We start from the raw sequence: 25,873 nt of genomic DNA, 5'->3' as shown, positions 1-25,873 counted from the left end.
ACTATAAAAAATCAGGAAAAATCAGGAAAAATCAGAAAAAAATCAGCAAAAAAACAGGGAAAAAATTATAAAAATTCTGGAAAAAGTGGGAATTGTTGGGAACTCTTTGGAATTGTTGGGAATTGTTGGGAATTTATGGGAATTGATGGGAATCTGTGGGGGGAAAATGGGGAAAAAAAGAAAAACTTGTTTAAATAATCATAAAAAATCAGGGAAAAATCAGGAAAAAATCAGGAAAAATCAGGGAAAATCGAGGAAAAATCAGGGAAAAATCAGGAAAAAAACCAGGAAAAATCAGAAAAAAATCAGAAAAAAAGTCAGAAAAAATCAGAAAAAAAAATCAGGAAAAATCAGGAAAAAAATCAGGAAAAATCAGGGGAAAAATCAGGAAAAATCAGAAAAATTCAGGAAAAAATCTGGGAAAAATCAGGAAAAAATCAGAAAAAATCAGGAAAAATCAGGGAAAAATCAGGGAAAAAATCATAAAAATTCTGGGAAAAGTGGGAATTGTTGGGAACTCTTTGGAATTGATGGGAATTGTTGGGAATCCTTGGGAATCCTTGGAAATTGTTGGAAATTGTTGGGAATTGTTTGGAATTCTTGGGAATCAATGGGAATCCTTGGGGGGAAAAAACAGGAAAGAACTGGAAGGAAAATTGATTAAAAAATCAGGGAAAAATCATTAAAAATTCGTGAAAATAATGAAAAAATTATGAAAAAAATTGGTTAAAAATTGTAAAAAATTGATTTTAAATTGGTAAAAATATCGTAAAAAATCAGCAAAAAATCATAAAAAATCAGGGAAAAATCAGAAAAAAATCATGAAAATTCTGGGAAAAGTGGGAATTGCTGGGAATTGTTGGGAATTTTGGGAATTCCTCTCAGATGCGGCGCCTGATCACGCGCGGCGAGTGGCAGTCGGAGCAGCAGGACACGATGAAAACGGGATCCTCCACCAACAACAACGAGGAGGAGAAATCGCGGCTGCTGGAGAAGGAAAATCGGGAGCTGGAGAAAATCATCGCCGAGGTGGGGGCGGAATTCCGGGAATTCCAAAAATTCTGGGATCCAAACCCTTTTTCCCATTTTTTTCCCGTTGTTTTTCCTCCTTTCCTGTGGTTTTCAAATTTTTTTTCTGTTTTTTTCCTGATGTTTTTCCATCGTTTTTCCCCCTTTTCTATTTTTTATTCCATTTTTTTCCCTTTTCTTCTGGTTTTTCCAATTTTTTTTCTGTTTTTTTCCCCCTTTTTCTGATGTTTTTCCATCATTTTTCATCTTTTCCCATTTTTTTCCCATTTTTTTCCCATTTTTTTCCCATTTTTTTCCCATTTTTTTTCTCCTTTCCTTTGGTTTTCAAATACTTTTTCTGTTTTTTCTCCCCCATTTTCTGGGTGTTTTTCCCAGAATTTTTCCCCCCATTCCTATAATTTTTCCCATTTTTTTTCCTGTTTTTTCTCCCCTTTTTCCTGAAATTTTTCCATCATTTTCCCCCTTTCCCTGTTGTTTTTTCTTTGTTTTCCCCTTTTTCCTGTATTTTTTCACATTTTTTAGTCCTAGTGTTTCCCCACCTTTATCCTGGTGTTTTTCCCTTTTCCTGTTTTTATTTCCCCTCTTTTCTCTCCCATTTTTCCCATTTTTCTCTCCCATTTTTCCCACTATTTTTCCACAATTATCTCTCCCATTTTTCCTCCATTTTTCCATTTTTTCTCCCTCTTTTCCCACTTTTCTCTCCTGTTTTTTCCCACTTTTTTCCACTTTTCTCTCCCATTTTTTCCCTCTTTTCCTCTCTTATTTCCCCCATAATTCCCTAAAATTTTCCCACTTTTCTCTCCCATTTTTCCCACTTTTCTCCCATTTTTTCCCCCATTTTCCCCATCATTTCCCACATTTTCCCCCCTTTTCTCTCCCATTTTTTCCTCCTATTTTTCCCCATTTCCTCTCCTATTTCCCCCATAATTCCCAAAAATTCTCCCACTTTTCCCCCACATTTTTCCCCACCTTTCTCTCCCATTTTCCCTCCCATTTTCTCCACTTTTCCTCCACTTTAATCCCATTTTTCCCCAAGTTTTCTCTCCCATTTTTCCTACATTTTCCCCACTTTTCCCTCCCATTTTTCCCACATTTTTCCCCATAATTTCCCACATTTTTCCCCACTTTTCTCTCCCATTTCCTCCCACATTTTCTCCACTTTAATCCCATTTTCCCTCAAGATTTCTCCACTTTTTCTCCCATTTTTCCCCCATTTTCTCTCCCATTTTTTCCCACTTTTTCCTGCTTTTCCCTTCCATTTTTCAAACTTTTCCTCTCCTATTTCCCCCATAATTCCCTAAAATTTTCCCACTTTTCTCTCCCATTTTTCCCGTTTTCTCTCCTGTTTTTTCCTTTTTCTCTCCAATTTCCCACATTTTCCCCCACTTTTCTCTCCCATTTTCCCCCCTTTTTCTCTCCCATTTCCACCATAATTTCCCACATTTTCCCCACATTTTCTCCACTTATCTCTCCCATTTTCCCACTTTTCTCTCCCATTTTTTCTTTTTTCCTCTCCCATTTTCCCCATAATTTCCCACGTTTATCCCACTTTTCCCTCCCATTTTTTCCCCATTTTCCCCACATTTTCCCCACTTTTCTCTCCCATTTTTCCTACATTTTCCCATTTTCTCTCCCTCTTTTCCCACTTTTCTCTCCTGTTTTTTCCCACTTTTTTCTGCTTTTCTCTCCCACTTTTCTCTCCCATTTTTCCCACTTTTTCTCTCCTATTTCCCCCATAATTCTCCAAAATTTTCCCACATTTCCCCCCACATTTCCCCCAATTTTCCCCCCATTTCCCCCATTTTCTCTCCCATTTTTCCCACTTTTCCTCCACTTTAATCCCATTTTTCCCCAAGTTTTCTCTCCCATTTTTCCTACATTTTCCCCACTTTTCCCTCCCATTTTTCCCACATTTTCCCCATGATTTCCCACATTTTTCCCCATAATTTCCCACATTTTTCCCCACCTTTCTCTCCCATTTCCCCCCACATTTCCTCCACTTTAATCCCATTTTTCCCCAAGTTTTCTCTCCCATTTTCTCTCCCATTTTCCCCACTTTTCTCTCCCATTTTTTCTTTTTTCCTCTCTCATTTTCCCCATAATTTCCCACGTTTATCCCACTTTTCCCTCCCATATTTTCCCCATTTTCCCCACATTTTCCCCACTTTTCTCTCCCATTTCCCCCCCCATTTTTCCCCCTTTCTTCCCCCTTTTCTCTCCCATTTTTCCTACATTTTCCCATTTTCTCTCCCTCTTTTCCCACTTTTCTCTCCTGTTTTTTCCCACTTTTTTCCACTTTTCTCTCCCATTTTTCCCACTTTTTCTCTCCTATTTCCCCCATAATTCTCCAAAATTTTCCCACATTTCCCCCCACATTTTCCCCATTTTTTCCCCATTTTTTCCCCATTTTCCCCATAATTTCCCACATTTTTCCCAATTTTCTTTCATATTTTTCCCATCTTTCTCTCCCATTTTTCCCACATTTTTCCCACTTTTCTCTCCCATTTTCCCCACTTTTCCTCTCCCATTTCCCCCATAATTCCCCAAAATTTTCCCACTTTTCTCTCCCATTTCTCTCTCCCAATTTTCCCACCTTTCTCTCTCATTCCCCCCACATTAATTCCATTTTCCCCCAAGATTTTCCCACTTTTCTCTCCCATTTTTCCTATAATTTCCCACATTTTCCCCATTTTCTCTCCCATTTTCCCCAAGTTTTCTCTCCCATTTTCCCTCCCATTTTTCCCACATTTTTCCCCATAATTTCCCACATTTTTCCCCATAATTTCCCACATTTTCCCCATTTTCTCTCCCATTTTTCCCACTTTTCTCTCCCATTTTTCCCACTTTTTCTCTCCTATTTCCCCCATAATTCTCCAAAATTTTCCCACATTTTCCCCCACATTTTCCCCATCTTTTCCCCACTTTCCCCACCCCATTTTTCCACTTTTCTCTCCCATTTTTCCCCATAATTTCCCACATTTTCCTCATTTTCTCTCCCATTTTTCCCATTTTTCTCTCCCATTTTTCTCACTTTTCTCTCCCATTTTTTCCCCATTTTCCCCACATTTTTCCCATTTTTCTCTCCCATTTTTCCCACTTTTTCCCCCACATTTTCCCCCATTTTCTCTCCCACTTTCCCCATAATTTCCCATATTTTTCCCACTTTTCCTCCCATTTTCCCCAAGTTTTCTCTCCCATTTTTCCTCATTTTCCCTCCCATTTTTCCCACATTTTCCCCATAATTTCCCACATTTTTCCCCATAATTTCCCATATTTTTCCCCACATTTCCCCCAATTTTCCCCCCATTCCGCCCCCTCTAACCCCATTTTTCCCTTTTTTCCACTCCCAGAAGGAAGAGCGCGTCTCCGAGCTCCGCCAGCAGCTCCAGGCGCGGCAGCAGCTCCAGCTCCGCTCGCGGCGCCGCCAATCCCGCGATTCCGAGAACCACCTGAGCTCCCAGCAGCATTCCCAGATTTCCCAGCAGCATTCCCAGATTTCCCAGCAGCATTCCCAGATTTCCCAACCCTTCCCCCAGCCCAGCCTCGTGCGCTGCCTGGTGTCCGAGCAGGCCGAGAAGTTGGGACGCGGCAATTGCGACGGGAGCCGCGTCCACCTGCTCTACAAGTGACTTTTGCCTGGAAAAAAACAAAAAAAATTGTGGAAAAAAATCCTAAAAATCCTGTCAGAAATGTCACCAAATCCTGGAGTTCCTGTAGTAAAAATTCCCAGAATGATTGTGGAAAAATCGCGGAGTTCGAATGGAAAAATTCCCAGAGTTTGCGTGAAAAAATTGCAAAATTTGCGTCAAAAATGTCACAAAAATCCTGGGGTTCCTGTAGTAAAATTTCCCAGAATTATTGTGGAAAAAAATCCCCAAAATCCTGTCAGAAATGTCACAAAAATCCTGCAGTTCCTGTAGTAAAAATTCCCAGAATTATTGTGGAAAAATCGCGGAGTTCGAATGGAAAAATTCCCAGAGTTCGCGCAGAAATATCCCAAAAATTTTGTCAGAAATGTCACAAAAATCCTGGAGATCCTGTAGTAAAAATTCCCAGAATTCTCATGGAAAAATCCCCAAAATCCTGTCAGAAATGTCACAAAATCCTGGAGTTCCTGTAGTAAAAATTCCCAGAGTTCTTGTGGAAAAATCGCGGAGTTCGCGTGGAAAAATCGCGGAGTTTGCACGGAAAATATTCCAAAATTTGCGTCAGAAATGTCACAAAAATCCTGGAGTTCCTGTAGTAAAAATTCCCAGAATTCTTGTGGAAAAAATCCCAAAAAATTTGTTAGAAATGTCACAAAAATCCTGGAGTTCCTGTAGTAAAAATTCCCAGAATTATTGTGGAAAAATCGCGGTGTTCGAATGGAAAAATTCCCAGAGTTCGCGTGGAAAAATCCCAAATATTTTGTCGGAAATGTCACAAAAATCCTGGAGTTCCTGTAGTAAAAATTCCCAGAATTCTTGTGGAAAAAATCCCCAAAAATTTTGTCACAAATGTCACAAAATCCTGGAGTTCCTGTAGTAAAAATTCCCAGAATTATTGCAGAAAAATCGCGGCGCTCGCGTGGAAAAATCGTGGAATTCGCATGGAAAAATCCCCAAAATTTTGTCAGAATTGTCACAAAAATCTTGGAGTTCCTGTAGTAAAAATTCCCAGAATTCTTGTGGAAAAAATCCCAAAAATTTTGTCAGAAATGTCACCAAAATCCTGGAGTTCCTGTAGTAAAAATTCCCAGAATTATTGTGCAAAAATCGCGGAGTTCGCGTGGAAAAATTCCCAGAGTTTGCGCGGAAATATCCCAAAAATTTTGTCAGAAATGTCACAAAAATCTTGGAGTTCCTGTAGTCAAAATTCCCAGAATTCTTGTGGAAAAAAAATCCCAAAAAATTTGTCAGAAATGTCACCAAAATCCTGGAGTTCCTGTAGTAAAAATTCCCAGAATGATTGTGGAAAAATCGCGGAGTTCGCGTGGAAAAATTCCCAGAGTTTGCGCGGAAATATCCCAAAAATTTTGTCAGAAATGTCACAAAAATCCTGGAGTTCCTGCAGTCAAAATTCCCAGAAATATCATGGAAAAAATTCCAAATATTTTGTCAGAAATGTCACCAAAATCCTGGAGTTCCTGTAGTAAAAATTCCCAGAGTTCTTGTGGAAAAATCGCGGCGTTCGCGTGGAAAAATCACGGAATTCGCATGGAAAAATCCCAAAAATTTTGTCAGAATTGTCACAAAAATCGTGGAGTTCCTGTAGTAAAAATTCCCAGAATTCTTGTGGAAAAATCCCAAAAATATTTGTCAGAAATGTCCCAAAAATCCTGGAGTTCCTGTAGTAAAAATTCCCAGAATTTTCATGGAAAAATCCCAAAAATCCTGTCAGAAATGTCACAACAATCCTGGAGTTCCTGTAGTAAAAATTCCCAGAATTATTGCAGAAAAATCGCGGCGCTCGCGTGGAAAAATTCTCAAAATTTTGTCAGAAATGTCACAAAAATCCTGGAGTTCCTGTAGTAAAAATTCCCAGAGTTCTTGTGGAAAAATCGCAGAGTTTGCGTGGAAAAATTCCCAGAGTTCGCGCGGAAAAATCCCAAAAATTTTGTCAGAAATGTCACCAAAATCCTGGAATTCCTGTAGTAAAAATTCCCAAAGTTCTTGTGGAAAAATCCCAAATATTTTGTCAGAAATGTCACAAAAATCCTTGAGTTCCTGTAGTAAAAATTCCCAGAATTCTTGTGGAAAAATCGTGGAGTTCGCGTGGAAAAATTCCCAGAGTTCGCGTAGAAAAATTCCAAAATTTCTGTCAGAAATGTCACAAAAATCTTGGAGTTCCTGTAGTAAAAATTCCCAGAATTCTTGTGGAAAAAAATCCCAAAAAATTTGTCAGAAATGTCACAAAAATCCTGGAGTTCCTGTAGTAAAAATTCCCAGAATTCTTGTGGAAAAATCGCGGAGTTCACGTGAAAAAATTCCCAGAGTTCGCGCGGGAAAAATCCCAAAAATTTTGTCAGAGATGTCACAAAAATCCTGGAGTTCCTGTAGTAAAAATTCCCAGAATTCTTGTGGAAAAAATCCCAAAAATTCTGTCAGAAATGTCACAAAATCCTGGAGTTCCTGTAGTAAAAATTCCCAGAATTATTGTGGAAAAATCGCGGCGTTCGCGTGGAAAAATCGCGGAATTCGCATGGAAAAATTCCCAAAATTTTGTCAGAAATGTCCCAAAAATCCTGGAGTTCCTGTAGTAAAAATTCCCAGAATTTTCATGGAAAAATCCCAAAAATCCTGTCAGAAATGTCACAACAATCCTGGAGTTCCTGTAGTAAAAATTCCCAGAATTATTGCAGAAAAATCGCGGCGCTCGCGTGGAAAAATTCTCAAAATTTTGTCAGAAATGTCACAAAAATTCCTGGAGTTCCTGTAGTAAAAATTCCCAGAATTCTCATGGAAAAATCCCCCAAATTTTGTCAGAAATGTCACCAAAATCCTGGAGTTCCTCTAGTAAAAATTCCCAGAATTATTGTGGAAAAATCGCGGCGTTCGCGTGGAAAAATCGCGGAATTCGCATGGAAAAATCCCCAAAATTTTGTCAGAACTGTCACAAAAATCCTGGAGTTCTTGTAGTAAAAACTCCCAGAATTCTTGTGGAAAAAATCCCAAAAACTTTGTTAGAAATGTCACCAAAATCCTGGAGTTCCTGTAGTAAAAATTCCCAGAATTCTTGTGGAAAAATCGCGGAGTTCGAGTAGAAAAATTCTCAAAATTTGCGTCAGAAATGTCACAAGAATCTTGGAGTTCCTGTAGTCAAAATTCCCAGAATTACTGTAGAAAAAAATCCCAAAAAATTTGTCAGAAATGTCACAAAAATCCTGGAATTCCTGTAGTAAAAATTCCCGGAATTCTTGTGGAAAAATCGCTGCATTCGCGTGGAAAAATCGTGGAATTCGCATGGAAAAATCCCAAAAATTTTGTCAGAATTGTCACAAAAATCCTGGAGTTCCTGTAGTAAAAATTCCCAGAATTCTTGTGGAAAAAATCCCAAAAATTTGTCACAAATGTCACAAAATTCCCAGAGTTCCTGTAGTAAAAATTCCCAGAATTATTGTGGAAAAATCGCGGCGTTCACGTGGAAAAATCGCGGAATTCGCGTGGAAAAATCCCAAAAATTTTGTCAGAATTGTCACAAAAATCCTGGAGTTCCTGTAGTAAAAATTCCCAGAATTCTTGTGGAAAAAATCCCAAAAAATTTGTTAGAAATGTCACCAAAATCCTGGAGTTCCTGTAGTAAAAATTCCCAGAATTATTGCGGAAAAATCGCGGAGTTCGCGTGGAAAAATTCCCAGAGTTTGCGCGGAAATATCCCAAAAATTTTGTCAGAAATGTCACAAAAATCCTGGAGTTCCTGTAGTAAAAATTCCCAGAATTCTCGTGGAAAAAATGCCAAATATTTTTGTCAGAAATGTCACCAAAATCCTCGAGTTCCTGTACCAAAAAATCCCAGAATTATTGTGGAAAAATCACGGAGTTCAAATGGAAAAATTCCCAGAGTTCGCGCGGAAAAAATTCCAAATATTGTGTCAGAAATGTCACAAAAATCGTAGAGTTCCCGTAGTAAAAATTCCCAGAATTCTTGTGGAAAAAATCCCAAAAAATTTGTTAGAAATGTCACAAAAATCCTGGAGTTCCTGTAGTAAAAATTCCCAGAATTATTGCAGAAAAGTCGCGGCGCTCGCGTGGAAAAATCGTGGAATTCGCATGGAAAAATCCCAAAAATTTTGTCAGAATTGTCACAAAAATCCTGGAGTTCCTGTAGTAAAAATTCCCAGAATTCTTGTGGAAAAAATCCCAAAAAATTTGTTAGAAATGTCACCAAAATCCTGGAGTTCCTGTAGTAAAAATTCCCAGAATTATTGCGGAAAAATCGCGGCGTTCGCGTGGAAAAATTCCAAAAATTTTGTCAGAAATGTCACAAAAATCTTGGAGTTCCTGTAGTAAAAATTCCCAGAATTATTGCAGAAAAATCATGGAATTCTCACTAAAAATTCCTGGAATTCCTGTGCAAAAATTCCCAGAATTCTCACAGAAATATTCCCCAAAAAATGGAAATTTTGGTTTAAAAATTCCTGCAAATCTCAAAAAAATTCCCGTTTTTCCTACGGTGCCATCCAATAAATCCCAGCAGCATTCTCAGATTTTCCTGGAAAAAATCTGGGAAAAATCATGGAATTTTTATGAGAAAAATTAAAATAATCCTGTCAGAAATGTCCTAAAATTCCTGTGGAAATATTCTGGATTTTCTGCAGGAAAATTCTGGGATTTACAGAGAAAATTTCTGGAATTTCCGGTAAAAAAAGTGGAATTCCCATAGAAAAATTGCCAAGATTCACACAGGGAAATTCCTGCAGAATTCACAGAGAGAATTCCCAAAAATCCCAGGAAATTAAAATAAAAATTTCAAAAAAACCCCAAAAAATCCTAAATAAAATTCCCAAAAATCCCAGAAAACTTAAAAAAAAATCCATTAAATTCCCAGTGAGAATTCCCCAAAATCCCAAAAAATTAAAAAAAAAATTTAAAAAAATCCCAGAAAATTCCCAAAAATCCCCCAGAATTCCCAAAGAAAATTCCCAAAAATCCCAGAAAATTCCCAGTTAGAATTCCCAAAAAATGCCAGAAAATTCCCAAAAATCTCCCAGAATTACTAAATAAAATTCACAAAAATCCCAGAAAATTCCCCAAAAAAATCCCAGAAAATTCCCCCCAAAAATTTCAGAAAATTCCTAAATAAAATTTTTTAAAAATCCCAGAAAACTTAAAAAAAATCCATGAAATTCCCAGTTAGAATTCCCAAAAGTCCCAAATAATTTCCAAAGAAAATTCCCAAAAACCCCAAAAAATTCCCAAATAAAATTCAATAAAAATCCCAGAAAATTCCCAGTGAGCATTCCCAAAAAATCTCAAAAAATTCCCAAAATATCTCCCAGAATTACTAAATAAAATTCATAAAAATCCCAGAGAATTCCCAAAAAAATTCAATGGAATTTCCAGTTAGAATTCCCAAAAAATCTCAAAAAATTCCCAAAAAATCTCCCAGAATTCCCAAAAAAATTCACAAAAATCCCAGAAAATTTCCAGTTAGAATTCCAAAAAGTCCCAGAAAATTCCCAAAGAAAATCCCAGAAAATTCCCCCAAAAAAATCCCAGAAAACCCCAAAATAAAAATCAAAAATATCCCAGAAAATTAAAAAAAAAATCCCAGAAAATTCCCAGTTAGAATTCCCAAAAATCCCAGAAAATTCCCAAAATTCCAAGGAATTCCGAAAGAAAATAAAAAAAAAATCCATGGAATTTCCTGTTAAAATTCCAAAAAAAATCCCAGAAAATTCCCAAATAAATCTTAAAAAAAAATCCAGAAAATTAAATAAAAATCCCAGAAAATTCTCAGTTAAAAGTCCAAAAATTCCCAGAAAATTCCCAAATAAAATTCCCCAAAGTCCCAGAAAATTCCCAAATTAAAAAAAAAAAACTCCCCAAAAATCCCCCAGAATTCCCAAAGAAAATTCAAAAAAAATCCCAGAAAATTAAAAAAAAATCCCAGAAAATTCCCCAAAATCCCCAGAAAATTTCCAAATAAAATTAAATAAATATCCAAGAAAATTCCCCAAAATTCCAGAAAATTCCCAAAGAAAATACCCAGAAAATACCAGAAAATTCAAAAAAAATCCCAGAAAATTACAAAAAAAATCAGAAAATCCCCAAATAAAATTCCCAAAAATCCCAGAAAATTCCCAAATAAAATTCCCCAAAAATCCCAGAAAATTCCGAAATAAAATTCCCCAAAATCCCAGAAAATTAAAAAAAATCCCAGAAAATTCCCTGAAAATTGCCAAATAAAATTAAAAAAAAATCCCAGAAAATTCCCAAATAAAAATCCCAGAAAATTCTCAGTGAGATATTCCCAAAAATCCCAGAAAATTCAAAAAAATCCCAGAAAATTTCCAGTTAGAATTCCCAAAAATCCAAAAAAATTCCCCCCAAAAATTCCAGAAAATTCCCAAATAAAATTTTTAAAAATCCCAGAAAATTTCCAACTAAAATTCCCAAAAATCCCAGAAACTTAAAAAAAATCCCAGAAAACTCCCAAAGAAAATCCCAGAAAAATCCCAAATAAAATTCAAAAAAATCCCAGAAAATTCCCAAATTAAATTTAAAAAAAATCCCAGATAACTCAAAAAATATCCCAGAAAATTTTTTAGAAAATCCAGAAAATCCCCAAATAAAATTCCACAAAATCCCAGAAAATTCCCAAATAAAATAAAATAATCCCAGAAAATTCCCAAATAAAATTCCCCAAAATCCCAGAAAATTCCAAAAAAAATCCCAGAAAATTAAAAAATAAAATCCCAGAAAATTCCCATTTTCTCCCCAAAAATTCCCAGAAAAAATTGTTTGGAATGTTCAGAATTCCCAAAAAAAATTCACTAAAAAAGGTTCAGAATTCCCATTAAATTTCCCCCAAATTAAAAAAAAATCCATAAAATTTCAAGAATATTCCCATATAATTTTCCCAAAATTCCAAAAAAATTCCCATAAAATTTTTATAAAATTTTGGGAAAATTCCCATCAAATTTCCACAAAATTCCCATAAAATGTCCACAAAATTTTAAGAAAATTCCCATAAAATTTTGGGAAAATTCTCATTAAATTTCCATTATACTCCCATAAAATTAAAAAAAAAATACGATAAAATTTCCATAAAATTGTGGAAAAAATTCCTATAAAATTAAAAAAAATTCCCATAAAATTTAAAAAAAAATCCAAAAAAATTCCCATAAAATTTCCCTCCAAATTAAAAAAAAAATCCCATAAAATTTTCATAAAACTTCTATTAAATTCCTATAAAATTTCTCTTAAATTCCCATAAAATTCCCATAAAATTAAAAAAGAAATCCCATAAAATTTCAAAAAAACCCTAAAAAAACCCCATAAAATTAAAAAAAAATCCCACAAAATTTTCATAAAATTTCCATTACATTTCCATGAAATTTCCATTAAATTCCCATAAAATTCCCATAAAATTAAAAAAGAAATCCCATAAAATTTCCAAAAAAATCCCAAAAAATTCCCATAAAATTTTAAAAAAATCCCATAAAATTTTCATAAAACTTCCATTAGATTCTCATAAAATTTCCCTTAAATTCCCATAAAATTCCCATAAAATTAAAAAAGAAATCCCATAAAATTTCCAAAAAAATCCCAAAAAATTCCCATAAAATTAAAAAAAATTTCCCATAAAATTTCCAAAAAATTCCTATAAAGTTTCTCACAAATTATAAAAAACTTCATGAAATTAAAAAAAAATCCCATAAAATTAAAAAAAAATTTAAAAAAAATTCCCATAAAATTTCCCTCCAAATTAAAAAAAATCCCATAAAATTTTTATAAAACTTCCATTAAATTCCCATAAAATTTCCCATAAATTCCCATAAAATTCCCATAAAATTAAAAAAGAAAACCCATAAAATTTCAAAAAAACCCTAAAAAATCCCCATAAAATTAAAAAAAAATCCCATAAAATTTTTATAAAACTTCCATTAAATTCCCATAAAATTTCCCTTACATTCCCATAAAATTCCCATAAAATTAAAAAAGAAATCCCATAAAATTTCCAAAAAAATCCCAAAAAATCCTCATAAAATTAAAAAAAAATCCCATAAAATTTTCATAAAATTTCCATTACATTTCCATGAAATTTCCATTAAATTCCCATAAAATTCCCATAAAATTAAAAAAGAAATCCCATAAAATTTCAAAAAAACTCTAAAAAATCCCATAAAATTAAAAAAAATCCCATAAAATTTTCATAAAATTTCCATTACATTTCCATGAAATTTCCATTAAATTCCCATAAAATTCCCATAAAATTAAAAAAGAAATCCCATAAAATTTCAAAAAAACCCTAAAAAATCCCCATAAAATTAAAAAAAAATCCCATAAAATTTTCATAAAATTTCCATTACATTTCCATGAAATTTCCATTGAATTTCCATAAAATTCCCATAAAATTAAAAAAGAAAACCCATAAAATTTCCAAAAAAATCCCAAAAAATCCCCATAAAATTAAAAAAAAATCCCATAAAATTTTCATAAAATTTCCATTAAATTCCCATAAAATTTCCCTTAAATTCCCATAAAATTCCCGTAAGATTAAAAAAGAAATCCCATAAAATTTCCAAAAAAATCCCAAAAAATTCCCATAAAATTAAAAAAAAATCCCATAAAATTTTCATAAAATTTCCATTACATTTCCATGAAATTTCCATTAAATTCCCATAAAATTCCCATAAAATTAAAAAAAAATCCCATAAAAGTCCCAAAAAATTCCTATAAAGTTTCTCACAAATTATTAAAAATCCCATGAAATTAAAAAAAAAAATCCCACAAAATTTTTGGGGTATTTTTAGAATTTTGGGAAATTTTTTTAATTTTTGAGGTTTTTGGGATTTGGGGAATTTTTAGGAATTTGAGAATTTTGGGGAATTTTGAGAATTTGGGAATTTTTGGGGATTTTTGGGAATTTGGGTAATTTTTGACATTTTGAGAATTTTTGGGAATTTGTAGAATTTAGGAATTTTTGAGAATTTTGAGATTTTGGAAATTTTGTGGGAAGTTTGGGAATTTTTAGGAATTTAGGAATTTTGATATTTTAGGAATTTTGGAAATTTTGTTTTTATTTCAGGAATTTTTAGGAACTTGTGGAATTTTTGAGAATTTGGGGGATTTTCAATTTTTTTAATTTTTGGGGAATTTTGGGCATTTTTTAGGAATTTCAAAATATTAAAAAATTTGGGAATTTGGGGAATTTTGAGGATTTTCAGACACACTCCAGACAGGTTCCAAATCCAATTTTATTTGTGAAACTTTGGGGATTTTGGGGAATTTTCAGCGGTTGGATTTGGCCACGCGCTCCAGCTCGTCTTTCTTCTTGATGGCGTAAGAGTTGGAGGAGCCCTGGAAAAAAATGGGGAAAAAATGGGAAAATTAGAAAAAATGGGAATTGCAGAGGAAAAATCAGGAATTTTGAGAGAAAATTTGGGAATTTTAGGGGAAAAATTGGGAATTCTAAGGAGAAATTTGGGGATTTTCAGGCAAAAATTGGGAATTTTGGGGGGAAATTTGAGGATTTTAGGGGAAAATTTGGGGACTTTGGGGGAAAAATTGGAGATTTTGGGGGAAAAAATTGGGAATAAAAATTAATAATGGGGAATTTTGGGAGAAATTTTGGAATTTTGAGTGAAAAAAATTCAGAATAAACTTTAAAATTGGGGATTTGGGGGAAAAATTGGGAATTTTGGGGAAAATTTGGGAATTTTAAGGAAAAAAAATTGAGAAAAGGTTTAATAATTGGGAATTTTGGGGGGAAATCAGAGGGAAAAAGAGGAAAACAAAAGCAAAAGAAAATTAAAAAATCAGGAAAAATACTTTAAAAATCAGAAAAAATTCTAAAACAATCAGGAAAAAATGCAAAAAAAAATCAGAAAAAATGCAAATAAAACTTTTTAAAAAGCCAAAACAAAGAACCAAAAGATAGCAAAATAAATGAGAAAAAAAATACAAAAAAACAAAAAAAACCAGAAAAAATACAAATTTAGAAACAAATGCAGAATTTTTAAAAAACAAAATAATTTGGAAAAAATGCAAAAAAAATCAGAAAAAAATGCCTAAAAAATAAAAAAGATTGAAAAAAAATTTGGAAAAAAATGCAAAGCCATTTAGAAAAAAATTTTTTTAAAAGTCAGAAAAAAAGTGCAAAAAAAAAGGAGGAACAATGGCAACAAAAAATGGGAAAAAAATGAAAAAAAATCAGAAAAAATCTAAAAAAATTCAGAAAAAATTCTAAAAAAAATTCAGAAAAAAAGGGGGAAAAGGGGGAAAAGGATTTTTGGGAATTGTGGGTGGGATTTTGGGGAATTTTAGGGGAGAATTTGGAGAAAAATATGAAAATTTGGGTTTTTGGGGAAGAAAATGGGAATTTCAGAGGGAAGTCTGGGAAAAAAAGGGAAAATTTGGGAATTTTGAGGGGGTAAAAGTGAGAATTTGGGGAAAAAATTATGAAAATTTGAGGAGGAAAATTGGGAAAAGTTGAGACTTTTGGGTTTAAAAAATTGGGAATTTTGACAGGAAAAAATGGCAAAAAAATGTAAAAAAAAATCAGAAAAAATTCTTTAAAAATCAGAAAAAAAATCTAAAAAAACCAGAAATAATTCTCAAAAAATCAGGAAAAATTCTTTAAAAATCAGAGAAAAAATCTAAAAAAATCAGAAAAAAAATGGGGATAAAAGGGAAAATTATTTTTGGGAATTGTGGATGGGATTTTGGGGAATTTTAGGGGAAAATTTGGAGAAAAATATGAAAATTTGGGTTTTTGGGGAACAAAATGGAGGGGAAAAATGAGAATTTCAGAGAGAATCTGGGGAAAAAATGGGAAAATTTGGGAATTTTAAGGGGGTAAAAGTGAGAATTTGGGAAAAAATTAAGAAAATTTGAGGAGGAAAATCGGGAAAAATTAAGATTTTTGGGTTTAAAAAATTGGGAATTTTGGGGGGAAATTTGAGAGGAAAAAATGGCAAAAAATGAAAAAAAAAAATCAGGAAAAATTCTTCAAAAATCAGAAAAAAAATCTAAAAAAATCCTAAATAATTCTCAAAAAATCAGGAAATACTCTAAAAAACCAGAAAAAATTCTAAAAATATCAGCAAAAAATCCAAAAAAAATCAGGAAAAATTCTAAAAAAAATCAGAAAAAAAATCTAAAAAACCCGAAATAATTCTCAAAAAATCAGGAAAAATTCTTTAAAAATCAGAAAAAAAAATATAAAAAAACCAGAAATAATTCTCAAAAAATCAGTAAAAATTCTTTAAAAATTAGGGAAAATTTTTTAAAAATCAGGAAATACTCTAAAAAAACAGAAAAAATTCTAAAAATATCAGGAAAAATTCTAAAAAAAATCAGGAAAAATTCTTTAAAAATCAGAAAAAAAATCTAAAAAAATCCCAAATAATTCTCAAAAAATCAGGAAAAATTCTTTAAAAATCAGAGAAAAAAATCTAAAAAAAACAGAAATAATTCTCAAAAAATCAGGAAAAATTATTTAAAAATCAGGGAAAATTTCTAAAAAATCAGGAAATACTCTAAAAAACCAGAAAAAAATTCTAAAAATATCAGGAAAAATTCTAAAAAAAATCAGAAAAAAATTCTAAAAAAATCAGAAAAAAAATCTAAAAAACCCGAAATAATTCTCAAAAAATCAGGAAAAATTCTTTAAAAATCAGAGAAAAAATCTAAAAAAACCAGAAATAATTCTCAAAAAATCAGGAAAAGTTCTTTAAAAATCAGAGAAAAAATCTAAAAAAATCAGAAAAAAAATGGGGATAAAAGGGAAAATTATTTTTGGGAATTGTGGATGGGATTTTGGGGAATTTTAGGGGAAAATTTGGAGAAAAAGATGAAAATTTGGGGTTTTGGGGAAGAAAATGGAGGGAGAAAATGGGAATTTCAAAGGGAAGTCTGGGAAAAAATGGAAAAATTTGGGAATTTTGAGAGGGTAAAAGTGAGAACTTTGGGAAAAAATTACGAAAATTTGAGGAGGAAAATTGGGAAAAATTGAGATTTTTGGGTTTTAAAAATTGGGAATTTTGGGGGGAAATTTGAGAGGAAAAAAATGGCAAAAAAATGAAAAAAAAATCAGGAAAAATTCTTTGAAAATCTGAAAAAAAATCTAAAAAAACCAAAATAATTCTCAAAAAATCAGGAAAAATTCTTTAAAAATTAGGAAAAAAATGCAAAAAAAAACCAGAAAAAAATGGGGATAAAAGGGAAAATTATTTTTGGGAATTGTGGGTGGGAATTTTGGGAATTTTGGGAGGGAATTTTGGCAGCTCTGACCTTGGCAGCGTTGATGAGCTCGTCGGCCAAGCACTCGGCGATGGTTTTGATGTTCCTGAAAGCGGCTTCACGAGCGCCCGTGCACAGCAGCCAGATGGCCTGGGGGAAAAAATGGGAATTTTGGGGGGGAAAAATGGGAATTTTGGGGTGCAAAATGGGAATTTTGGGGGGAAAATGGGAATTTTGGGGGAAAAAATGGGAATTTTGGGGGAAAAAATGGGAATTTTGGGGGGAAAAATAGAGATGTTGGGAAATTTTAGAGGATTTTTGGGGGGGGAAATCGGAATTTTTTGAAATTTTAGAGGATTTTTTTGGGGAAAAATGCAAATTTTGGGGGAAAAATGGGGATTTTGGGGGGAAAAAATAGAGATGTTGGGAAATTTTAGAGGATTTTTGGGGGGAAAAATGGGAATTTTGGAGGGAAAAAATGGGGATTTTTGGGGGAAAAATGGGATTTTGGGGGGAAAAATGGGAATTTTGGGGAAAATGAGGATTTTGGGAAAATTTAGGGGAATTTGGGGGGAAAAATGGGAATTTTGGAGGGAAAAAATGGAAATTTTTAGGGGGAAAATGGGAATTTTGGGGGGGAAATGAGGATTTTGGGGGGAAAAATAGGGATGTTGGGAAATTTTAGAGGATTTTGGGGGGGAAAAATGCGAATTTTTGGAAATTTTAGAGGATTTTTTTTGGGGAAAAATGCAAATTTTGGGGGAAAAATGGGGATTTTGGGGGGGGAATGGGGATTTTGGGGGAAAAATGGGGATTTTGGGGGGAAAAATGAGGATTTTGGGAAAATTTAGGGGAATTTGGGGGGAAAAATGGGAATTTTGGAGGGAAAAAATGGAAATTTTTAGGGGGAAAATGGGAATTTTGGGGGGGAAAATGGGGATTTTGGGGGGAAAATGGAAATTTTGGGGGGGGGAAATGGGAAATTTTGGGGGGAAAAAGGGAAATTTTGGGGGGAAAAATAGAGATGTTGGGAAATTTTAGAGGATTTTTGGGGGGAAAAATGGGAAATTTTGGAAATTTTAGGGGATTTTTGGGGGGAAAAATGCAAATTTGGGGGAAAAATGGGGATTTTGGGGGGGAAAATGGGGATTTTGGAAGGAAAAAATGGGAATTTTGTGGGGAAAATGGGAATTTTGGAGGGGAAAATGAGGACTTTGGGAAAATTTAGGGGAATTTGGGGGGAAAAATGGGAATTTGGGGGGGAAAAAATGGGAATTTGGGGGGGAAAAAATGAGGATTTTGGGGGGAAAAACAGGAATTTTTGGGGGGAAAATGGGGATTTTGGGGGAAAAATGGGAATTTTTGGAAAATTTAGGGGAATTTGGGGGGAAAAATGGGAATTTTGGAGGGAAAAAATGTGAATTTTGGGAAATTTTAGAAGATTTTTGGAGGGGAAAATGGGAATTTTCGGAAATTTTAGGGGATTTTTTGGGGGAAAAATGCAAATTTTGGGGGAAAAATGGGAATTTTGGGGGGAAAAATGGGAATTTTGGGGGGGAAAATGAAGATTTTGGGGGAATTTGGGGGGAAAAATGGGAATTTTGGAGGGAAAAAATGGAAATTTTTAGGGGAAAAAACGGAAATTTTGGGGGAAAATGAGGATTTTGGGAAAATTTAGGGGAATTTGGGGGGAAAAATGGGAATTTTGGGGGGAAAATACAGATGTTGGGAAATTTTAGAGGATTTTTCGGGGGAAAAATGGGAATTTTTGGAAATTTTAGGGGATTTTGGAGAGAAAAATGCAAATTTTGGGGGAAGAATGGGGATTTTGGAGGGGTGAAATGGGAATTTTGGGAGATTTTTGGGAAAATTTTGGGGATTTTGAGAAAAATTTGAGAGATTTTGAAAATTTCAGGGATTTTTGGGAAAATTGTGAGGAGTTTTTGGGAAAATTTAGAATTTTTGGGATAATTTTGGGGATTTTAGAGTGAAATTTTGGGAATTTTTAGGGAAAATTCAGAATTTTTGGTGTAATTTTGAGGATTTTAGGGGAAATTTAGGGGATTTGGGGCAGGGAAATGGGAATTTTGGGAAAACTTAGGGATTTTTGGGAATACTTTGGGGATTTTTAGGGAAAATTTGGGGATTTTTGGGGGGATTTTTGGGAAAATTTTTGGAAAATTTTTGAGGATTTTTGGGAAAACTGAGAATTTTTAGGGAAAATTTTGAGGATTTTGGGAAAAAATTGGGGATTTTGGGGGAAAATTTGGGGATTTTGGGTAAAATTTGGGAGGTTTTAGGTGAAATTTTGGGGATTTTGGGGGGGAAATGGGAATTTGGGGGGAAAAATGGGGAATTGTGGGGAAATTTGGGGGAATTTTGGGGGAGATTTTGGAGGATTTAGGTGAAAATTGGGAGGTTTTGGGGGAAATTTTGGGGATTTTTGGGGAGATTTGGGGATTTTTGGGAACATTTTAAGAATTTGGGGAATTTTGGGGAAAATTTTGAGGATTTTTAGGGAAAATTTTGGGGATTTTGGGAAAATTTGAGAGATTTTGGGTGAAAATTGGGAGATTTTAGGTGAAAATTGGGAGGGAAAGGAAGAAAATTTGGGGATTTTGGGGGAAAATGGGAATTTGGGGAAATTTTGGGGGAATTTGGGGGATTTTTGGTGAAAATTGGGAGATTTTGGGTGAAAATTGGGAAATTTGGGAGGTTTTTGGGAGGAATTTGGGGGAATTTGGGAAAATTTGGGGGATTTTTGAGAAAATTTTGGGGATTATGGGGATTCTGGGGAAAATTCTGGGGATTTTTGGGAATTATTTTGAGAATTTTGCAAATGCGGGAAATCGCGAATTTTACGAATTTTATGAATTTTGGAAATGTGGGAATTGTGGGAATTATCTTAAAAATTCTGGGAATTTTGGGAATTGAATTTTAGGACTTCTGGAATTCTGGGAATTCTGGAAATGTGGCAACTTGGGGAACTTTGGGAATTATTTTGAGAATTTTGGGAACATGGAGAATCGCGAACTTCGCGAATTTTGCAAATTTTGGGAATTGAATTGTGGGAATTTTGGAATTCTGGGATTTTGGGAATTCTGGAATTCTGGGATTGTGGAAATTCTGGAATTGTGGGAATGATGAAAATATTGGGAATTATTTTGGGAATTATTCTGAGAATTATTTTGAGAATTTGAGCACGTGAGAAACCGCGAATTTTGCGAATTTCGCGAATTATTTTGGAAATTCTGGGAATTCAATTTTAGGGATTTTGGGAAATGTAGAAATGTCAAAATTTTGGGATTTTGATGAATTTTTTGGGAATTCCTGACCTGGTTGACCCTCCTGAGGGGTGACACATCCACGGCCTGGCGCCGCACGGTGCCGGCGCGGCCGATCCGGGTGGAATCCTCGCGGGGCCCCGAGTTGATGATGGCGTTCACCAAAACCTGCAGGGGATTCTGAAAAAAAACACAAAATGTTTTAAAAAAATCAAAAAATCACATCAGGATTCCATGAAAAAAAAATTCTGGTAGGATTCCACAAAAAAATCCTGAAAAAAATTCGCCCAGAGATCAAAAATTTGCTGTTGAATCAGCAAAAACATTCATTTTTAAAATTAGAAATTTACTTGGATTCCTCTTGAATCCCAAAAAAAATCCCCAAATTTTTTTCCTGGATACCCCTTAAAATCCCATTTTTGCAAGGATTTTTTTCCTTGTTTTTCCCTCTATATACCCCATTTTTCCCCTAAAAAACCCATTATTTCAAGGACTTTTCCCATTAAAAATCCTATTTTTTCCCCCAAAAAAATCTATTTTTCCAAGGCTTTTTCCCATCTAAAAATCCCCTTTTTGTCCCCTAAAAACCTCATTTTTTCCAAGTAAAATCCCCTTTTTTTTCTGCTTTTACCCCTAAAAATCCCATTTTTCTGTCTAGAAAATCCCATTTTCCCAGTAATTTTTCCCTCTAAAAATCCTGTTTTTCTCCCTCCAAAAACTCCATTTTCCCCCCTACTTTCCCTCTAAAAAATCCCATTTTTTCCCTATTTTTCCCCCTAAAAATCCCATTTTTCCAAGCAATTTTCCCCTTATTTTTTCCTCTAAAAAATCACATTTTTTCCCTCTTTTTACCCCTAAAAATCCCATTCTTCCTAGACTTTCTCCTCTATTTTCCCCTCTAAAAATCCCATTTTTTCCTGATTTTTACCCCTAAAAATCCCATTTTTCCATCCAAAAATCCCATTTTCCCAGTAATTTTCCCCTCTAAAAACCCCATTTTTCCACCTAAAAACCCCATTTTTCCACCTAAAAACCCCATTTTTTTTTCTGGTTTTACCCTTAAAAATCCCATTTTTTCCCCTCCAAAAACTCCATTTTCCTAATAATTTTTCCCTCTAAAAACCCCATTTTTTTCTGCATTTTCCCCCCTAAAAATCCCATTTTTCCACCTAAAAACCCCATTTTTTTTTTCTGTTTTTACCCTTAAAAATCCCATTTTTCCATCCAAAAACTCCATTTTCCCAATAATTTTCCCTCTAAAAATCTCATTTTCCCCCTAAAAACCCCATTTTTTTCTGCATTTTCCCCCCTAAAAATCCCATTTTTCCACCTAAAAACCCCGGTTTTTTTCTCTTTTATCCTTAAAAATCCCATTTTTCCCCCTCCAAAAACTCCATTTTCCCCCCTATTTTTCCTCTAAAAATCCCATTTTTCCCCCTAAAAAACCCATTTTTTCTGCATTTTCCCCCCTAAAAATTCCATTTTTCCCCCTAAAAACCCCATTTTTTTTTGTTTTTCCCCCAAATTTCTGGATTTCTCCCCAAACCCTCACCTCCCCGGTGAGCAGGTGGATGATCTCGAAGGCGTGCTTGACGATCCTGACCGTCATCAGCTTCTTCCCGTTGTTCCTCCCGTGCATCATCATGGAGTTGGTCAGGCGCTCCACGATGGGGCACTGAGCCTTGCGGAAACGCTTGGCCGCGTAACGCCCCGCGGAATGGGGAAGGTACTTGGCGTATTTCTCCTTCACCGCGATGTAATCCTGGAAATTTGGGGATTTTGGGATCAGTTTTAGGGTTTTTAGCACAAAAATCCCAAAAAAATCCCAAAATTCCAGCTCAAAATATCATAAAAATGGAAATTTTTGTGTCGCGTAACGCCCCGCGGAACGGGGCGGGTACTTGGCGTATTTCTCCTTCACCGCGATGTAATCCTGGAAATTTGGGAATTTCAGGAATTTTGGGATGGGATTTGGGGTCTTGAGCCAAAAAAATCCCAATATTCCAGGCCCAAATCCCATAAAAATCCCAATATTTTCAACCCTGCAATGAGCAGCAATAAATGAATTATTTTTATTTTACACTGACGGAATTTCTCCTTCACCGCGATGTAATCCTGGAAATTTGGAAATTTTGGGATCAGATTTGGGATCCTGGCACAAAAATCCCAAAAAAAATCCCAAAATTTTAGCTCAAAATCCCATAAAAATGAAAATATTTTTCATGAATTGTTTTTCCTTTACACTGACAAAATTTCTCCTTCACCACGATGTAATCCTGGAAATTTGGGGATTTTGGGAATGTTGGGATCAGGTTTGGGGTCTTGAGCCCAAAAAATCCCAAAATTTTAGCTCAAAATATCATAAAAAATTCCAATACTTTCAACCCCATAACAACCAGCAATGCTTGGAATATTTTTACTTTACAGTGATGAAATTTCTCCTTCACCGCGATGTAATCCTGGAAATTTGAGGATTTTGGGAATGTTGGGATCAGGTTTGGGGTCTTGAGCCAAAAAATCCCAAAATTTCAGCTCAAAATATCATAAAAATCCCAATATTTTCAACCCTTAGTGACCAGAGATAAATGAATTATTTTTATTTTACAGTAACGAAATTTCTCCTTCACCGCGATGTAATCCTGGAAATTTGGGGATTTTGGGATCAGATTTGGGATCCTGGCACAAAAATCCCCAAAAAAATCCCAAAATTCCAACCCAAAATCCCATAAAAATTTGAAGTTTTTTGATCCCATGGAATTACTTTTATTTTACACTGATGTAATCCTGGAAATTTGGGGATTTTGGGATCAGATTTGGGGTCTGAGCAAAAAAAAAAAATCCCAAAATTTCAACCCAAAATTCCAAAAAGCTCTGGATCCCTCCCCTCAGAATTCCTGGATTCCCACCTGGAATTTCAGCCCCAGATCCACCCAAAATTCTGGGAATTCCATCCTCAAATCCCTCCAAAATTCTGGCAACTCCATCCCTAAAACCCCCAAAATTCTGGCAATTCCAGCCCCAGATTCTTTGGAATTTTGGTAATTCCAGCCCCAGATCCCTCTGAAATTTCGGGAATTTCAGCCCCAGATTCTCTGGAATTTTGACAATTCCAGCCCGAAATCCCTCAAAATTCCAGGAATTCCAGGCCCAGATTCCCCCAGAATTCCAGGATTCCCACATGGAATTCCAGCCCTAAATCCCTCAAAATTCTGGCAATTCCAGCCCCAAATTCTCTGGAATTTTTGGAATTCCAGCCCCAAATCCCCCAAAATTTCAGGAATTCCAGCCCCAAATCCCCCAAAATTCTGGGAACTCCAGCCTCAGATCCCCCCAAAATTCAGGGAATTCCATCCTTAAATCCTCCAAAATTTTGGCAATTCCAGCCCCAAATCCCTCTGGAATTTTGGGAATTCCAGCCCCAGATCCTCCCCAAAATTGTGGGAATTCCACCCCCAAACCCCCCACAATTCCTGGATTCCCACCTGGAATTCCAGCCCCAGATCCCCCCCAAAATTCCAGGAATTCCATCCCTAAATCCCCAAAAAAATCTAGGAATTCCATCCCTAAATCCCCCAAAATTTTGGCAATTCCAGCCCCAAATCCCCCACAAAATTCAGGGAATTCCAGCCTGGGATCCCCCAAAATTCCAAGAATTCCAGCCTCAGATCCCCCCAAAATTCCGGGAATTCCATCCCTAAACCCCCCAAAATTCTGGGAATTCCAGCCCCAGATCCAGCCACAATTCCAGGAATCCCCACATGGAATTCCAGCCCCAAATTCCTTCTGGAATTTTGGGAATTCCAGGATTCCCACCTGCAGGGAGATGTCGTTGATCTGCACATCGTCCGTGCTCCACTTCCCGAACAATTTAATGTCCGGAGTCTCCGTCACGGCCGGGGCCGTCTCCCAATCCGTCATGCTGGGCAAAAAAATCGGGAAAAATTAGGAAAAATTGGGAAAAAGGAACTGTTACATCCTGCTTTCCCCCTCTGAATCCCATTTTTCCCACTATTTCCCTTTTTACCCCATTTTTTTACCACTCTTGATTTCTTTTTCCCATTTTTGATCTCATTTTTCTCACTGTTATTCCCATTTTTCCCACTTTCCCCCTCATTTTTCTCCCTTTTTTCCTTTTTTTCCCCACTCTCCATCCCATTTTCCCACTATTATTTCCATTTTTCCCACTCTAGAACCACTTTTCCCATTTTTTCTCCCCACTTTTCCCCATTTTATTCCTATTTTTTCCTTCTCTTTTCCCCTTTTCCCACATCCCTCTTTAGCCCCATTAAATCCTCATTTTTCCCACTCTAAATTGTTTATCTCCCACTAATTTCCTTTTTATTTTCTCTGCATCCCCATTTCACCACTGTAACCTTATTCCCAAATATTTTCCTCTTTTTCCTCCTCTTAATTCCCTTTTCCCAATTTTTTCCCACTATTTTCCTCTTATTTTTCCCACTCCACATCCCCTTTTCCCCACTATTAATCCCATTTTTCCCACTCCGAACCCTCTTTTCCAAACCCCTCCCTTTTCCGATCTTCCCTCTCCCTAAACCCAAAAATCCAAACCCAACATTTTAATTTAAATCTTAAAAAAAAAAAAAAAAAAAAGCCGGGACTGACACATCCCTCCCTCACCCCCCCCCCCTTCCCCCTCATGGCCGCTCCGCCTCTCCGCCCCTCTCATCCCCATTTTTTCCCCCGTTCCCGGCCCTCACCGCCCTAATTCCCACCTCTCCATTTTCCCCACCCTTATTTTTCCCTCACAAATCCAATTTTTCCCCTCACAAATCCCATTTTTCCCATAAAATCCCCGCTTTTTCCGCGCTCCCTGCTCACATGGCGGCGCCTCGCTCTCCGACCCGGCAAAAAGGACGCTACGGGGCTTCCCAGCCTTTTATAAAGCGGGCAGGGGTTAACTTCCGGTGGCGCATGCGCTGTTTTACTGTACGGCGCCGAACTTCCGGTTTTCCGCCCTCACTAGCGGTGTGGCGCATGCGCAGTAGCGATTGTACGGACGCGGCCGCCATGTTTGTTACGGGCATTCACCTCAAAGGCCGCCGCGGTTCTTTATAGCCGGATGAAAACACGCGTGGGAGGAAAATGGGAGCTTTAAAAGGGTAAAAACACGCGCGGAGGTGGCAAAGAGGTGACAAAGAGGGGACAGAGAGGTGACAGAGAGGAGTGGAGGTGACACGCGGAGAGGAAATGGCCGCTCACACGTGGACGCAGAAGGGGAGGGCACTCATTAAGCGGGGCGGGGAGCGCTGACCAATCACAACTCGTGGTGTCGGTGACGTCACTGTTGCTAGGCAGATTTCTTCGGGACCGGCTTGGGGACAATTTGGGGACCCCAAAACTCCTCAATTTTTAAACCCCTCGCAACCAAAATCCCATTAAAATTTTAAAAAAAATTCATCCTCAAATCCCTCCTCAAATCTCAAAAAAATTCCCCATCAAAATAAAAAAAAAATTCCTAAAAATGCTCTAAAATTGAGCCAAAAATCCCCAAAATCTTAAAAAAAAATCCCAATAAATGCTCTAAAAATGAACCAAAAATCCCCCAAAATCTCCCCAAATCCCATAAAACCATTCCCCAATAAATCCCCGAATCCCCCAAAGAATCCACCCCAAACACCCCCTAAAATTATTTTTAAATCCCAAGAACTGCTC

At 35.7% G+C, this 25,873-nt stretch overlaps 2 protein-coding genes across 2 annotated transcripts in view; one reads left to right on the top strand and one right to left on the bottom strand.

The window, feature by feature from the left end:
- The window catches only part of LOC117009801 (gamma-aminobutyric acid type B receptor subunit 1-like), a 48,606-nt gene extending 43,844 nt beyond the window's left edge, over positions 1 to 4,762 (top strand). Inside the window, exons 22-23 of the mRNA XM_033084144.2 lie at positions 886 to 1,029; positions 4,380 to 4,762. Coding sequence (XP_032940035.1) covers positions 886 to 1,029; positions 4,380 to 4,658 — 423 coding nt within the window. The 3' untranslated portion in view covers positions 4,659 to 4,762. The remainder of the gene's footprint in view (positions 1 to 885; positions 1,030 to 4,379) is intronic.
- Positions 4,763 to 13,912: 9,150 nt separating this feature from the next.
- Positions 13,913 to 25,123, bottom strand: LOC117009834 (40S ribosomal protein S5). Its single transcript, XM_033084209.2, has 6 exons — positions 25,040 to 25,123; positions 24,014 to 24,119; positions 21,753 to 21,962; positions 20,252 to 20,380; positions 16,968 to 17,066; positions 13,913 to 14,033 (listed from the first exon to the last, which is right to left on the bottom strand). Exons 2-6 carry the CDS (start codon positions 24,116 to 24,118, stop codon positions 13,965 to 13,967), a joined length of 612 nt encoding a protein of 203 aa, XP_032940100.1. The 5' UTR covers position 24,119; positions 25,040 to 25,123; the 3' UTR covers positions 13,913 to 13,964.
- Between the last annotated feature and the right edge of the window lie 750 nt (positions 25,124 to 25,873).

The sequence above is a fragment of the Catharus ustulatus genome, chromosome 36, assembly GCF_009819885.2.
Source record: "Catharus ustulatus isolate bCatUst1 chromosome 36, bCatUst1.pri.v2, whole genome shotgun sequence".
NCBI lineage: Eukaryota > Metazoa > Chordata > Aves > Passeriformes > Turdidae > Catharus > Catharus ustulatus.
This window is presented reverse-complemented; position numbering and strand designations above follow the sequence as displayed.